Here is a 16,630-nt window from a genome sequence, read left to right as displayed (position 1 = left end):
CTAGCCTGACTCCTTCTCAGAAGTGAAGTAATTGATTGTGGCTTGCTGAACTGCTGTAGGACCAAAGTGATTGGAATTAAGTGACTGACATGGGATAACACACTGAACATCATGAGCAGGTTCTTCCTTAGATGACTGCTCTCAAGTAGGGAAGAAGCTGACACTTTCAGCTGAGATTCAGAAACAAGCATGCCACAAGACCAGTGGTCACCAAACTGTGGGTCACTGAGGAATGCTCAGGGGAGAGGGGTACACAGCAAAGCCCATGCTGGAGGTGGGGAGGGAGCGCCACCCAGCCACAACTCCGGCCCCGGCCGCAGCTCCACTCTGCCTCCTGCTCTGTCCCCAGCTCAGCTCTGCCCTACTCTCTGCCCCAGGCCAGCTCCGCCTCTAGTCCCAGCTCCTCCTTAATCCCCAATTCCACCTTCAGCCCAAGCTCCTCTGCTGAGCCAACTGTGCAGTAATGAAAGAGTGATGCAGACAAACTTCATTACTAGTAAAGAGAGGTGCAACAGGAAAAGTTTGGCCATCACTGAACAAGACCAAGAATACTGGGAAAAGCTAGCTTAATGTTGATGGATAGCCCCATACACACAGAAGCAGCAGGACCACTAGTATTCCAAGATCTCAGAGATTGGGAAAGTCCCTCCTATCAATCAACAACCAGACTTCTTAGTTTAATTGCTTACAGGTCAGCTGGACTTGTTTGGGGCCACATTACTTACCACTGCAGAAAATCCCACAGAAAACACATTTGACCTGAGAAGCTCTAATGCTTGCTATTAAGCATTCCTTTAGACAGGTTAACCTAAATAGTGCAGCCACCAGCCACTAATTTCTAGATCTTTTATGGCATGAAAGGCTCTGAAAAGTATTGAATGAGTAGAGCCTGAAATAAACGTAAGCCACTGTGCAAACTTCAATGGAAAAACCTCCCAAAGAACCAAATTTCAGCCCATCTTCAAGTAAAATAAATGGAAACTGAGTAGCAGGAATGCTGCTTTTTTGCATCTCTTATGTGCAGATGTATTACTTCATAAATATAATACAGCCTCAATAGAAGCAATTCATTTGAAAAGTTATTTTGCCCTAAAAAAATGGAATACACTTGTTTTTGTTCAAGGGTATCTAACACTAAGAATAGTCCTGCTTTTAGAAAGTAATTTAGAAACTATTACTAATCTGTTTACTAAACTAATATATATAGTTAATTATAAATTATGATCTAGTTACAAGGTATTTCAGCACACCTTTAAAATATATAATTCATTATATCCTTCAGGAATTTTAATTTGTCATACCTGTGAAGTAAATACTTTTGCAATTGCTCCACTACATCGACAAGAAACTCTGAAATTGAAGCTGTGGTTATTGCTTTCAACTGATTTCTCTGTTCTGCTTTCAGGTGTCTCTTCTAGAAAAGTTTTGCTTTCAGTCCACAAGTCCATGTTGTTGTTTGTTTCTGGTACCACACAGTTTTTGTGCTCTTCCACTTGACATTCATCAGAAACTGTCTCTAATATTTGTTTTCTCTTCTGTTTTTTTGTTGAGATACTTATTTCTTCTTCTGATTTTCTTTTTAGGGATTTTGGATTTTCTTTAGAGATGTTTCCTTGTATGACCTTATTTCCATGAAGATGTTTCCAAATGGAAACAATATCCAGCCAACATCTGGGTTCCTCAATTACAAGTTTTTGAATTTCATGAAATACTTTTCCTAAAAGAGATCTGAGCTTAGTATACTCCATGTTAACATTTTAATACACACAATTCATTTTTACTAATCAACATTAAAGTGTATATTTGGCAACATTAAACACTTATTTCCTAGGACTGTTTAATGAAATAACAATGCCTTACAAAAAGAATTATCTATTCATTTTCATGGATAAAGAAATTTTACTTTTGCTCAGAGCTATCACATATTCACACATGACAAAATCAGAAAAATAAGTAGGGGCAGGATCATTACAGTTTCCACATTAATTTTCTGTAACAAAATTTCTTTAAAAATTTCATACAAAAGGCATTTAAGACAACAGGTGTTAAAAAGGAGAGAATGATTAAATTCTGTAAATGTGTGAATGTGTTTGCTCCCAGAGCACCAGCGATTGAATGTAAATATTGCAATTCTGATTTGATTATGGATGGTGTTAACTAAATCATATCCTACTTTGTCCTGGCCTTGCCCATAGCACGCCCCTCTGCTCAGATATTCAGATGGGCCAGATTCTGGAGCTAGCTCACTGCTGGGAAGCCAACATGGTTTAATAGTTAATCACAGTCCCAGTATGCTAAAATGGTTCTTAATCCCTATTCTACCAATTACTAGTTTTATGTCTTTGGATAAATCAACTCAATCTCTCTGTGACTTAGTTGCCCCCTGTTGTAAGATAAGGATAATGCTTACTCAGCTTTATAAGGCACTTAGAAATGCTGTTCTACTCTGAAAAGTGGCCAAAAGTCAGATCTGTTTCCTCATGTGGATTCAAACACATACTGGTATTCACTAACTTTAATTGTTTTTAAGTTACATTTTACTCTTGTTTTGGCTCTGCAATGTTAACATTTTACAGAAGAGGGTACTGGAGTCTGTTCCTTCTTGTGTATCATCAACAGAACTATTAACTAAATTTCAACAGCAAAGCCAAATTATGAACCTATTTAAAACACAGCAACATCAGAGTCACCACAGGTGTAAGAAAACAGCAGTTAGTCCACAAAGCCTTTATTACTGGCAATTAGATAAGGAAAGAATCCAATCCCACAGAGATTGCAAGGCTGGTAATTACAAAAATATATTTGTGAACAAATATTTTAGAACTGAACAAACTTGGCCTGGGATTAGAAACAGATATAGGGCCTTTTCAGTCAGAAAACAGGGTTACTTACCAGTAACTGTGTTCTTCGAGATGTGTTGCTCATATCCATTCCCATTTAGGTGTGTGCGCGCTCCGTGCACAGTTTCTCAGAACTTTTTTTGCCCTTAGCAGTCCCGGTAGGGTCGGCTCAGGTGCCCCCTGGAGTCCCGCGCCCATGCCGCGGTACATAGGGCACTGCTGACCCCACCGGCCCCCAGTCCCTTCCTTCTGTCGACTCCGACAGTGGGGATGGAGGGTGGGTGTGGAATGGATATGAGCAACACATCTCGAAGAACAACAGTTACTGGTAAGTAACCCTGTTTTCTATCTTCAAGTGATTGCTCATATCCATTCCCATTTAGGTGACTAGACAGCGTTGCGCCGCCCTGGCCAGGACGGTTCTGCCAAACCCCGCGTCCTCTCTCGCCTGCTGCACGATGGCGTAGTGGGACATGAAGGTATGCACCGTCGACCAGGTCGCTGCTCTGCAGATGTCCTGCAGGGGCACTCTCTCCAGGAAGGCCGCAGATGAGGCCTGGGCCCTGGTCGAGTGTGCCGTTACAGCCCCTGGAAGTGGTATCTTCACCTGCTTATAACAGGTCCTGATGCAGGCGGTGATCCAGGTGGAGATGCACTGGGTGGAGACAGGTGAGCCTTTCATCCGGTCCGCCACTGCCACGAACAGCTGCGTTGACTTCCGGAAGGACTTGGTCCTCTCGAGGTAGAAGGCCAAGGCTCGTCTGACATCCAGGGAGTGCCATCTCCGCTCCTCCTCCGAAGCGTGTGGTTTAGGAAAAAACACAGGGAGGAAGATATCCTGGTTACAATGAAACTGAGACACCACCTTCGGCAGGAAGGCCGGGTGGGGTCTCAGTCGGACCTTATCTTTATAAAAAACCGTATAGGGAGGTTCTGAGGTTAAGGCCCTTATCTCAGAAACCCTTCTGGCTGATGTGACAGCCACCAGGAAGGACACCTTCCATGAAAGGACGAGCAGCAGGCATGTAGCCAAGAGCTCGAAGGGGGGTCCTGTCAACATGGCGAGGACCAGGTTCAGATCCCAGGGAGGCACCGGGTCACGGACCTGGGGATATAGCCTCTCCACACCTTTAAGGAACCTAGATGACATGGGGTGTGAAAACAGGGATCTGCCCTCCATTGGCTGATGAAAGGCCGAGATGGCAGCCAAGTGTACCCTGAGAGAGGCCAGGGCTAAGCCCTGTAATTTCAGGTGAAGGAGGTATTCCAAAATTGCCTGAATTGGCGAGGAGCTCGGTAAGATGCCCTGGGACTGAGCCCAGCTTGTAAAACGCTTCCACTTGGCCCTGTATACCAATTGTGTGGAAGGTTTCCTGCTGTTGAGCAAGACCTGCTACACTTGTATGGAGCAGGATCTCTCTCCTTCTGTCAACCACAGAGTCTCCACGCTGTCAGGTGGAGGGAGTCCAGGTCCGGGTGGAGCAGGCGACCCTGGTCCTGGGAGAGTAGGTCGTGCCACCTCGGGAGCGGTAAGGGCATGGCTATGGACAGGTCCAGCAATATGCTGAACCAATGCTGTCTCGGCCAGGCTGGGGCGATCAGTATGATGTCTGCCCTGTCTCTCTTGATTTTCAAGAGGACTCTGGATAGCAAGGGGACGGGGGGAAAAGCATACATGAGGGTCCCAGTCAATTCTATCAGGAACGCATCGGAAATGGAGCCTGGTTCGCGCCCTCTGAGCGAGCAGAACCTTGGGCATTTCCTGTTCCATGCCGATGCGAAGAGGTCCAGATGGGGAACCCCCACCTGTGGAAGATAGAATCTACCACCTCCTGGTGTAGCGACCAATCGTGCCGGGGAAGAAATGACCTGCTGAGGCGATCCGCCTCGTCGTTCCTGACCCCCGGAAGGTGAGAGGCAGCTATGTGGAAGTCGTGTCTCACCGCCAGTTCCCAGAGCAACACGGCTTCCTGGCACAGGGCCGAGGAATGCGCTCCCCCTTGCCTGTTCATATAGAACATGGCTGCTGTGTTGTCCGTTAGGACCTGTATTACCCTGCCCCGGAGGAACCGGAGGAAAACCTTGCAAGCAAGGCGGACTGCCCTGAGTTCCCTGACATTGATATGAACGGATATCTCGCTTGGTGTCCAGCGCCCTTGGGTACTGAAGTTGCCCGTGATGTGCGCTCCCCACCCCACATCGGAGGCATCGGTGATTAGGGTTACCGATGGAACCATCTCCCTGCAAGGAACTCCCTTCAACACTTCCCTCGGGTCCTTCCACCAGCGTAGGGAAGTCAGTATTGGGGTGGGTAAGGTGACTATCCTGTTGAGGGGATGTCTGATTGGGGCGTACACAGAAGCTAGCCACCTTTGAAGGAGTCTGAGGCGAGCAAATCGCACCACGTACGTGCAAGCTGCCATGTGTCCCAACAGCTGCAGGCAGCGCCTGGCTGTCGTCGTGGGGGACCTGTGAAGGTCGTCTATCAGGGCCACCATTGCCTCGAAGCGAGGTCTCGGAAGGAAGGCTCTGGCCTGGGTGGCGTCTAGCGTGGCCCCAATGAACTCTATGCGCTGCACTAGAGTAAGAATGAACTTCTGCTCGTTGATGAGCAGACCCAGGTCGGTGCAAGCTGTGCACGTGAGTTCCAGGCTGTTCCTGACATGGGCTCTGGACTTGCCCCGGATCAGCCAGTCGTCCAGGTAGGGGACTATCTGAACCCCTCCGCGGCGCAGATGCGCTGCCACCACTGCCATACACTTCGTGAACACTCTGGGGGCAGACGAAAGGCCAAATGGCAGGGCTGTAAATTGGTAGTGGGCACCTGCTACCATAAATCTTAGGAACCTTCTGTGTCCTGGGAGGATGGAGATGTGAAAATATGCGTCCTTGAGATCGAGGGCCGCATACCAATCCCCTGGATCTAGGGTAGGAATGATAGAGGCCAGGGAGACCATCCGGAATTTTTGGCGTGTGATAAACTTGTTCAGATGGCGGAGGTCCAGAATGGGCCTCAGGCCCCCTTTGGCCTTGGGGATCAAGAAGTATAGGGAGTAAAACCCTTGTCCCCTTTCCCCTGGTGGGACCTCCTCCACCGCCCCCAGCTGGAGGAGGGAGCAAACTTCCTGAGTGAGGAGTTGCACATGTAGCGGATCCCTGACGGAAGATTGGACTGGAGGGGAGTCCGGGGGGAAGGCCGTGAGTTGTAGTGCATATTCCCTGCGGACTATACCAAGGACCCATCGGTCCGACGTGATACTTTGCCAACGGGCGTAGTACGGCCGTAATCTGTGGGCAAAGAGTCAGTCGCGCGGCAGGGGGTAAGTAAGAGTACCACCCCCTTGCGTACCATCAAAAAGGCTTTTTATTATTCTGGCCCTTATTCGAGCCACGGGTCCCCGCCGAAGACCCCGAATGATTACGGCGGTTAGGGCCTCTAAACCTCTCCCGACCTCTTCTGGGTTGGGCGGGTCTAGGGGGCTACCTCAGCGGCTGTTGAGGCTGCCTCTGGCCCTGAGGGCAATCCTGACGCCTTGCAGCCTGAGGGGTGTAGATCCCCAGGGAGCACAGCATGGCCCTCGAATCTTTGAGGGCGTGCAGCTTGTCATCAGTGCTGTCCGCAAAAAGACTAGCTCCATCGAAGGGGAGATCCTGGATGGTACGCTGGGCTTCTTGGGACAGACCCGAGGACTGAAGCCACGAGGCCCTCCTCATGGCGATGGCCGATGCTATGGTCCGACTGGCGGCGTCCGCCGCGTCGCTGGAAGAGTTCAGGGCTGCTCCCGCCACTGCAGCCCCTTCCTCTATCACCGCCATAAAGTCCGCAGTCTTGTCCTGGATCAGGACCTGTGGAAGGACCTCAGCGAGCCTCTGCAGCGAGGACCATAGGTTGAGGTTGTACCTCCCTAGGAGCGCCTGGTGGTTGGCGATCCTCAGCTGCAGAGACGCTGTTGTATAGGCCTTGCGACCAAAGAGGTCCAGCTTCTTGGAATCCTTGTTTTTTGGGGTGTTGGCCTGACCCCCTTGTCTCTCTCTCTGGTTGACAGCCTCAACAACCAGAGAGCACGGTGCCGGATGGGTATATAAGTACTCCACCCCCTCCATCGGGACGGAGTACTTTTTCTCGGCCCCGTTGGCAGTTGAGGGGACCGAGGCTGGAGTCTGCCAAAGGGATTTGGCCACCTTGAGCACCCTCTCATGTATTGGGAGAGCTACCCTGAATGGCCCTACCATCCCCGAGGCTCCAAATAGGGGGTCCTCCTCCTCGGAGAGCTTCCTGAGATCTAGTCCCAGGTTACCAGCGACTCTCTTTAACATGTCCTGGTGTGCTCGAAAGTCCTGCCATGGACCTTTGCGACCCCGGAAGGTGACGTCATCGGGGGGATGAGGAGGAGGACTGGGGAAGGGGCCCTGTGGAGGGGCCTTCCTCCGGATCTGATCCCTCGTCCGAGGGATGATCCCTTTCCCTGTGGGACGCTGGAGGTGAAGGCGGTGGTACCCCAGATGATTTAAGGGAGACCGTCGCCTGTCCCACCTGCGTACCCCAAGGGCCCCAATAAGGCCACTGCCAAGGTCCCTGGGGCCATTGTGGAGCCAGCATCAGTGCCGAGTGGGTCACCCGGTGCCGCGATCGAGACCCGGAGCGGCTTGACCGACGTTTGCTCCTGGTCTTGGGAGAGCGTCTCCTGGAACTGGAGGACGACGGCGAATGACGGTGCCGTCGTGAGTGGTGCCGGCGGGAGGAGGAGCTGCTCGAGCCCGAGCGTCTCCTTCCTCTTGAGGATTTTCGACGGCGTTTGCCCTCTTTAGGTGACCGGGAGCGGTGCCGTCAGTGCCAGCGAGAAGATCGGGACCGGGATCTGGATCAGTGCCAACCTGTAGAGCGAGACCGAGCGCGGGATGGACTGTGCGTCGGTGCCCGGTGAGACGGTGCTGAAGGCGTCGGTGCCGCGGGTAGCAGTGCCGTAGTCGGCGACGGTGTGGCTGGCTTTGCCACAGACGGCGATTCAGTCTGTGCCACCGTGGAAGGCGCCGGGATCCACACCGGGCTGGGTGCCGGAGATCTGGACCGGTGCCGAGTGCTGCGGTGCCGAGCTGGACTGTCGAGGGATGATGGTGTCGTCGTCCCTCGAGAGCTCCTTAACCGTCCACGGTCCCGTGGCGACGAGGAGCTGGACTCGGTGCCGGAGCTGGGAGGGGAGCCCGCACTCTCAACCCTCCGCGGCCGTCTGGGGGGAGACTTCGACTCCTGTCTCCACCCACCGGGTCCACCCATCACGGGCTTACCCCGGACACAAGCCCCAACCTTGGCTAAGGAAGGGGCGGAGGCATGGGCAGGCCCATGAGGGCGCGTGCCGCGGCAAACGCCTCCGGCGTCGACGGCCCCTGCAAGGGCTCTACCCCACTCCGGGGAGTTGGGGAGGCTCCTTGCGTGGAGATGCTGGTGCCGGAGAACCCTCTACGGACATCCCCCGGTGCCGGGTCGGCGGTGCGGAGGAGTCCCGGCGCGCTGTCTCCTTTCGGCGCTTCAGTGCCGGCCCCTTGGATGACGATGGTGCCGGCGGAGCGCTCCGCACCGAGGAGACGCTCGATGCCGCAGATGACCGTGCTGGCTCGGGGTCCGGACGCAGAGCGGACTCCATCAATATCGCCTTCAGCTGCGCCTCCCTCTCCTTCTGGGTCCGCGGCTTGAAGGCCCTGCAGATTTTACATCTTCCCTGCGGTGCTGCTCCCCGAGGCATCGGAGGCAGCATGAGTGAGGGTCACTCACAGGGATGGGCTTGGCACATTCAGTGCACGGCTTGAAGCCTGTTGAGCCAGGCATGGCCCAACAGAGAGAGAGAACCCCTAAGAGTTTCTCTAAACTATGAATAACTGACTATAACAATTAAGTGAACAAAGAGCTAAGGGTTTGCGACTTGCAAGCAAGAAGCAAAGTTCCAACAACCGTCAACAGGCGGAAAGAAGGAACTGGGGGCCGGTGGGGCCAGCAGTGCCCTATGTACCGCGGCATGGGCGCGGGACTCCAGGGGGCGCCTGAGCCGACCCTACCGGGACTGCTAAGTGCAAAAAAAGTTCCGAGAAACTGTGCACGGAGCGCACACACACCTAAATGGGAATGGATATGAGCAATCACTCGAAGATAGAAGAAAACAGATTTGAACAATCTCAATCAATTACGTTTAGTTCAAAATAAGATTTCTAATTACAAATGTGGATACTATTGGTGATTCCTTTAAAAACTGGAAGAAAATATACTCAAGTTTCTATCCATGATCCCTCAACTCCTGTATAGATTTAAATATGATTAACTTTAAGTACATCAGTGGTCCCACTGATTTCACTAGAGTAAAATATTGAGAAACTGAACTTTGAGCAATAAGATTAGGACAAACTTGTTTATGATCTTCGGTTTTCCTCAGTATACAAATGAAAGTAGCTTAGGTATTTCTTTTTTTTTTTTCTTTTTTAAAAACTTCAGGTCCATGGATAAATTTGATCCTTCATGAAAAGTTTTAGGAGTATTTTTTGAGTTCATAATAAAATTCTATCAGTACTTTTATCAGAATCTAATCTTCTCACTTAGATACTTATAACATTTGAAACTTCATACCACAAATAATGTCTCAGTTTAATGGAGAGCTAAAGGAAAGATGCATAATGATCAGTTTCATGCCTTTACAGATATACCGTGATCCACTCAGCCTCCAAGAAAAATAATTCCTCTCACTCATTGTAATGCTCCAGATTTACAACATGATATATGAAAACAAGGTTTGGCAGAATTCAACAGAATCTGTTTAATTCACCACATATCCCTGACTCATCAGCTATTCCCTATCCAAATTGAGCACCAAATGAGGCAGGGGCCCTGTGGAAAAAACTGTGAGCAACCATGTAACTAAAGACTATAGTAATGCATGTATCTAAAAATTGTCATTGTTGACTGTGTACATTAATAGATACCATAGAACAGGGCAGGATTTCTTCAGAGCTCTGGTGGATTCCAAGCCCAACTTTAAAAAATTTTCTACTGAAATTACACAAATGAGTATGAGCTGTGCCAGAACATTAGGAGGTAGAATAAAACATTATTTTCTTTAAATAAATTAAGGACTGACAGAAAGCTGACAGGTGCAGAGAAGCACATGGTTCAGACAGACACACCCTTAGGGAAAAATCTATTAATGGAGATGTTCTATATCCTAATAAGGAGAGGATGGAAGAGGATAAAATATGGGTAGGATCTGATGAAAAACAGTCCAATGAAAGAGTCACATTCAATTACATCACATAATGTCAAACAGCTAAAAAGTGACAATTTTTAAGTGCTTATATACAAATGCTAGAAGTCTAAATACCAAGATGGATGAACTTGAGTGCCTCATATTAAATGAGAATATTGATATAATAGGCATCACAGAAACTTGGTGGAATGAGGATAATCAATGGGACACAGTAATACCAGTGTACAAAATATATCAGAAGGACAGAATAGGTGGTACTGATGGGGGAGTGGCACTATATGTTAAAGAAAGCGTACAGTCAAATGAAGTAAAAATCTTAAAGAACCAAGCTTTGCCATAGAATCAATATGGATAGTAATTCCATGCTTAAATAATAAAAATATGTCAGTACAGATATACTAACAATCATCTGACCAGGATGGTGATAGTGACTGTGAAATGCTCAATAAGATTAGAGAGGCTATAAAAATAAAAAACTCAGTAATATTGGGAGATTTCAACTATCCCCATATTGAGTGGATACACGTCTCCTCAGGACGGCACGCAGAAATAAAGTTTCTTGATACTTTAAAAGACTGCTTCTTGGAGCAGCTAGTCCTTGAACTCACGAGAGCAGAGGTAATTTTTTATTTAGTCCTAAGTGGAAAACAGGATCTGGTTCAAAAGGTGAATATAGTTGAACCGCTTGGTAATACTGACCATAACATAATAAAATTTAATATCGGGGGGGGGGGGGAGGAGAATGGAACGACACCAAAGCAGACCACCACGGTTGCATTTAATTTCAGAAAGGGGAACTACACAAAAATGAGGACGTTAGTTAAACAGAAATTAAAAGGTACAGTGCCAAAAGTGAAATCCCTGCAAGCTGCATGGAAACTTTTTAAAGACACCATAATAGAGGCTCAATCTAAATGTATATCCCAAATTAAAAAACATAGTAAGAAGACCAAAAAATGCTGTGGCTAAACAACAAAGTAAGAAGCTGTTAGAGGCAAAAAAGCATCCTTTAAAAAGTGCAAGTTAAATCCTATTGAGGAAAACAGAAAGGAGCATAAACTCTGACAAATGAAGTATAACAATATGAGGAAGGCCAAAAAAAAATTTGATGAACAGCTAGCCAAAGACTCAAAAAGTAACAGCCAAAAAATTTTGAAGTACATCAGACGCAGGAAGCCTGCTAAACAACCAGTGGGGCCACTGGATGATCGAGATGCCAAAGGAGCACTCAAGGAAGATAAGGTTATTGCAGAGAAACTAAATTAATTCTTTGCATCAGTCTTCACGGCTGAGGATGGGAGGGAGATTCCCAAGCCTGAGCCATTCTTTTTGGCTGAGGAACTATCCCAGATTGAGGTGTCATTCGAGGTAGTTTTGGAACAAATTGTTAAATTAAACAGCAGAAAGTCACCAGGATCAGATGCTATCCAACCGAGAGTTATGAAGGAACTCAAACGAGAAATTGCAGAACTATTAATTGTGGTATGTAACCTATTATTTAAATCAGCTTCTGTAGCAGATGATTGGAGGATAGCTAATGTGATGGCAAGTTTTTAAAAAGGCTTCAGAGGCAATCCTGGCAATTACAGACCAGTAAGCCTAACTTCAGTGTCAGGCAAATTGATTGAAACTATAGTAAAGAACAGAATTATCAGAAACAGATGAATACGATTTGTTGTGGGAAGAGTCAACATGGTTTTTTTAAAAAGGGAAATCATGTCTCACCAATCTACTAGAATTCTTTGATGGGGTTAAACATGTGGACATGGGTGATCCAGTGGATATAGTGTACTTAGATTTTCAGAAAGCCTTTGACAAGGTCCCTCACCAAAGGCTCTTAAACAAAGTAAGCAATCATAGGATAAGAGAGCTTGGAAAGTTCTCTGAAAACATCCACTCAATGTGCAGTGACAGTCAAAAAACAGAATGTTGGGAATCATTAGGAAAAGGATAGATAATAAGACAGAAAATACCATATTGCCTTTTTATAAATCCATGGTACACCCACATCTTGAATACTGCATGCAGATCTGGACACCCCATCTCAAAAAAGATGTATTAGAATTGGAAAAGGTACAGAAAAGGGCAACTAAAATGATTAGGGGTATGGAAAAGCTTCCATATGAGAAGAGATTAATAAGACTGGGTTCTCAGCTTGGAAAAGAAACAACAAGGGGCGACATGACAGAGGTCTATAAAATCACCACTGGTGTAGAGAAAGTAAAAATGGAAGTGTTATTTACTCCTTTTCATAACACAAAAACTAGGGGTCACCAAATGAAATGAATGGGCAGGTTTAAAACAAACAAAAGGAAGTATTTCTTACACAACACACAGTCAACCTGTCAAACTCCTTGCCAGAGGATGTTGTGAAGGCCAAGTCTATAATGGGGCTCAAAAAAGAACTATGTAAGTTCTTGGAGGCTTGGTCCATCAATGGCTATTAGCCAGGGTAGACTGGGATTGCTGTTTGCCAGAGGCTGTGAATGGCTGAAGGGATACATCAGTTGATGATTACCTGTTCCATTCATTCTCTCTGAAGCACCTGGCATTGGCCACTGTCAGAACACAGGATACTGGACTAGATGGACCATCGGTCTGATCCAGTAAGGCAGGTCTTATGTTTATGTTCTTATAATAAACAAGTGTGCATAAGCAAGTCTTACTTTTTTTTAAGCCACTTTTAACTCAGCAAAATTAAAATGGATTTTCCCCTTGAACACTGAGAGGAATATCTGTGACCTAAGGACTATTCTAAACAACTTAAACAACAAAGATTAAACAACTTAAAAGTGTATTTGTTGCTAAGCAGTTAAAAAAAAGAATCCCGTTATGTTGTGTGTTATGGTTATTTGTTTATAAAAACAGTCTCCTTTCAGAGTACAAAGATCCTTGGACAAAAAAGATTTTAAGCTTTATTATTGCTTAATTAAAACTATGGCATTTGAAAATAATCATGAAATTATTTTCCAAATCAGATTTTAACATGTAATTTGAATTCATAATATTTTGTGTGTAAAAAGAAGAAAAAAAATTAGTAAACAATACCTTTATTTCTAGACAGAGAAATTGGAGGATGTTTTTTCAGCAGCAAAAATAATCGTTCTCCTGACTTCAGCTTCTTCAATTTACTCAACTCAGAATTGGTGGTAAAGAAAACTTTTCCTGAAACATACTCCACCTAACAAAAAAAGATCCTCACCCCACCAACTCAGACCAACATCTGCCACACACAACTCCCCCAGTAGATCCTCACCCCTCACACACCCAGACCCCCACCCCTCAGACCACATCCCCCCACAGCAGAGCCTCATCCCACCACCTCAGACCCAAATCCCCCCACACAGCCGATCCTCACTCCCCCACACATCACAGACCCTCAACGTTCAGACCCACATCTCCCCATAGCATTCTCACCCCTCACCCGCCAGACTCGCACAGCAGATCCTCACCCCACCACCTCAGACCAGCAACCCCCACACACAGCCCCCACACGGCCTATCCTCACCCCTCCACACAGCCTCCCCGCCCCCCGAACCTCCCCCAGACGCGCCATGTAGATCCTAAGGCCCACGCGGGCCAGACCTTGCCCAGGCCCCGCCCAGCACAAACTAGCTGGGCGAAACGAGGCCCCTCACCTGCGTAGCCCCCAGCCGGGCCTGCACCTCCCGAAGCAGGAAGGGCTCCAGGCCCCGGCCGGCCGTGCAGAAATAGCGAACAGGGTGCCCAGCACAGCCCGGCGCCTCCTCCACCCCAGCCACCATGCCACACTCCCGCTGCCGCCGCGCCGCGCCGACCGCTGGATGATAGTGAACCGAGCTCGCTGGCCCCCGGGCCTAGGCGTATTCCACCACCCTGCCCCGCCCCTCAAGCGGACTCCTTCCCTCAACCCCGCCGCCTCTCAGTGTGCCCCACCCCCCATTCCCCTGGCTTCGCTTCATTCCCCCGGCTCCCCAAAAAATTTCTCCCAGCTCCCCAACTGCCTCCTCATGCTATCCTCCCGTCCCCCAAGCACCCTCAGGCTGCCCCACCCTTCCCCATTACCCAGCCCCCCAACTGCCCTTCAAGCTATCTGTCCCCACCACCCTGAGGCCCCCCACCCACACACGACCTCCCGCATTCTGACACCTCCAGCCTGTGACCAACCCCCACCTTGCCTGAGACCCCTATCCCCCCCCCACTGCCTCCTCTGCTAGCTGAACACCCCACTCCACTCACCTTGAATCCCTAGAGTTACCACCTATCCCTATTGCATTGCTACATCCCAGTTTGAAAGTGAATGCCCCTGTCAAGACTGAACCCAGTAGGGGAAGCTCATTTGTCCACGTCTTGCTGCGAGGTCTTCAAAATGTGAATAAAATGTACTATTCTTTACCAAAAAGCAAATTTTCACTGTGAGGACACCATTAATTTTAAGAGCATCTAACAGGCTTACTTTGCCTTGTGTCAAAGAAATGATCTGGTGATAAAAATTATCCACTACCCATACATTTCAACCTGAAGGCAGAAAAAGCCAGAGAACTATGTTAGAAATCTATTCTAAAGCACAAACTCTTAAATTCTAGAGTGGTGTGACCACATGCATTTGCACTAACCAGCACACTCACATAGAGACCAAATACTGCAAGGGCCAGGGGGATTTATATGTCTTGATTATAGCTTTGGAGGAAATTCTCCTTGATCAGGGTTGGGACTTGCCGTGTTTGTGGAAAATTTGCTGTGCTGCTGCTCTGTTAAACAAATGAGAACTTCCTTCAGGGGTGGCAACCAAACACCTCCTTTTCCCAGCTCTGAATCTACACAGGTTTGTTCAAGGTGACATTTTAGTTATATTAATTAATTCAATTATTTGATTAACTATGTGTGTGACAGTTACTAAATATTCCTAATTTTTTCCCCAGAAGTTCCCCTGACTTTCGACTTCAGAGGTCTTTCCTCTAACACTGCCTCTCTCATCTAGCTCTTTTACCAAAGACTGCCCTGCCTCCTGAGCCCACCGCTCCCTGCATTGCTCCCCTTCCGTAAGAGCTCCCACATTGGACAGCCTCCCTACCTGTGATCCAGAGCCCTGCTCAACAATATCCCCAGCTGGCAGGCTTTACCCCAACAGTGTATCCCCTGCCTGAGGTTTATATTCACAATGCTACATACACAGCAGAAACCCCTATCATTTGCACTGGCCCAACATACCTGGGTTTCTGGCCTTGCAATAAAACCTCTCCAGAGGCCTGGGACTCCCATTCCCATACTGTACTGCTCCCCTGCTTGAGGTCCCTTTCTTCACACTCCTCTCCTCTCCGCATCATACACACCTTGGAGGCCCCATGACAACTCACTTGGAAAACCTCAGCCTGCACAGCCCTTGTGCCCTAATCAGCTGATTGTGAGTTCAAACTGCAGTCATTTTCTTCTTTTATTTATGAGGGTGGTGGAAGGATCCTATATAATCAGAAGGCTGGGAATGGTAAAAAAGGAGTTGTGTTCACTTCAGGTTGATATCGTCATATTTAATTGCTCCATCTAGCCAACAGAAAGACTCTTTTAGCCACTTGCATGGAGCTAGCTTTAAAAAAAAAAAAAAAAAAACCCACCTATTTATTTATTTAGGAAGTTGTAATAGGTTTACAAATTATTGCCATGTAAATATCAGAAAAAATATAATCATGACAACTGTGATCTTATTTTTTGTCTGATTAGTGAAACATTATGCCGTAACATAACAATCAAATCTTTCTGTTTAACCAGAGTGTTACCATATTACAGTGTGAGCCCCATTATACTGTCCAGGACATATTGTTTCTGATGATTTTATTAAATTGAGTAAAACTACTGCCTCTACTAATATTTATCAAATCATGCATATTTATCACACATTAATATTAAAATTATTCACAGGCTTTTCTAGTTATTATGCAGATGAAAGTATTTTGTTTGAGTATTTAATATCAAATGCTTACGTATTTAATACCAAAATACCTAATATTTAATACCAAATATCTACATATCTATTCTCTGTCTCTTTTTCTGGGTTTGTAGCTGATGCATTAAATTTTCAATAACCTCCCATATTTTTTGAAATAATCATCTAGTTTGGACTATATTTTTTCCTAATAAGAGGCTATCAGTAGTCTAGCAGCTGCAAACAGATGAGCAGTTAATTCTTCATTCTTTTGAGTGTGACCATTTTCACTAGGAAGCCCCAGGAAGATTACCAAAAGATGATTTGGTAATAAATATCCAACAATTTGCATTACTTGTTTATGAATCACAGTCAAATACTTCTAATGACTGGACATGTCCACCATATATGCATGAAATCTTTTCTTTCACCACAATTTCTCCAACATTTATTCCCATTCAACTTCTCTCTATTTTTTAACCTGAGTGGTGTGAGGTATCACTGAAAAACATCGTTACTTACCAGTAACTGTTCTTCGAGATGTGTTGCTCATATCCATTCCAATATAGGTGTGTGCGCGCCCCGTGCACAGATTCCCGGAACTTTTTTCCTTAGCACTCCCCGTAGGGTTGGCTCAGGCACCC

At 47.0% G+C, this 16,630-nt stretch overlaps 1 protein-coding gene across 5 annotated transcripts in view; it reads right to left on the bottom strand.

The window, feature by feature from the left end:
- Nucleotides 1-15,376, bottom strand: part of THUMPD2 (THUMP domain containing 2) — a 29,448-nt gene extending 14,072 nt beyond the window's left edge. For 4 of the 5 annotated variants that reach the window (XR_010917122.1, XM_067532834.1, XM_067532837.1 and 1 more), the window contains exons 1-3: nucleotides 13,726-13,908; nucleotides 13,136-13,268; nucleotides 1,302-1,717 (exon numbers count right to left, since the gene is read on the bottom strand). Coding sequence is in view for 4 of the 5 variants with exons in the window: in XM_067532834.1 (XP_067388935.1) it covers nucleotides 1,302-1,717; nucleotides 13,136-13,268; nucleotides 13,726-13,851 (675 nt within the window). In the remaining variant the exon portion in view is untranslated. Of the gene's footprint in view, nucleotides 1-1,301; nucleotides 1,718-13,135; nucleotides 13,269-13,725; nucleotides 13,909-15,277 lie in introns of those variants that run through there. The other variant, XM_067532836.1, reaches the window with a different exon arrangement.
- Between the last annotated feature and the right edge of the window lie 1,254 nt (nucleotides 15,377-16,630).

The sequence above is a fragment of the Emydura macquarii genome, unplaced genomic scaffold, assembly GCF_026122565.2.
Source record: "Emydura macquarii macquarii isolate MOO-44397 ecotype Brisbane River unplaced genomic scaffold, CSIRO-AGI_Emac_v2 contig_3305, whole genome shotgun sequence".
In the NCBI taxonomy this organism is placed as follows: Eukaryota; Metazoa; Chordata; order Testudines; family Chelidae; genus Emydura; species Emydura macquarii.
The sequence above is the reverse complement of the archived record's forward strand: the minus strand, read 5'-3'. Positions and strand labels throughout refer to the sequence as shown.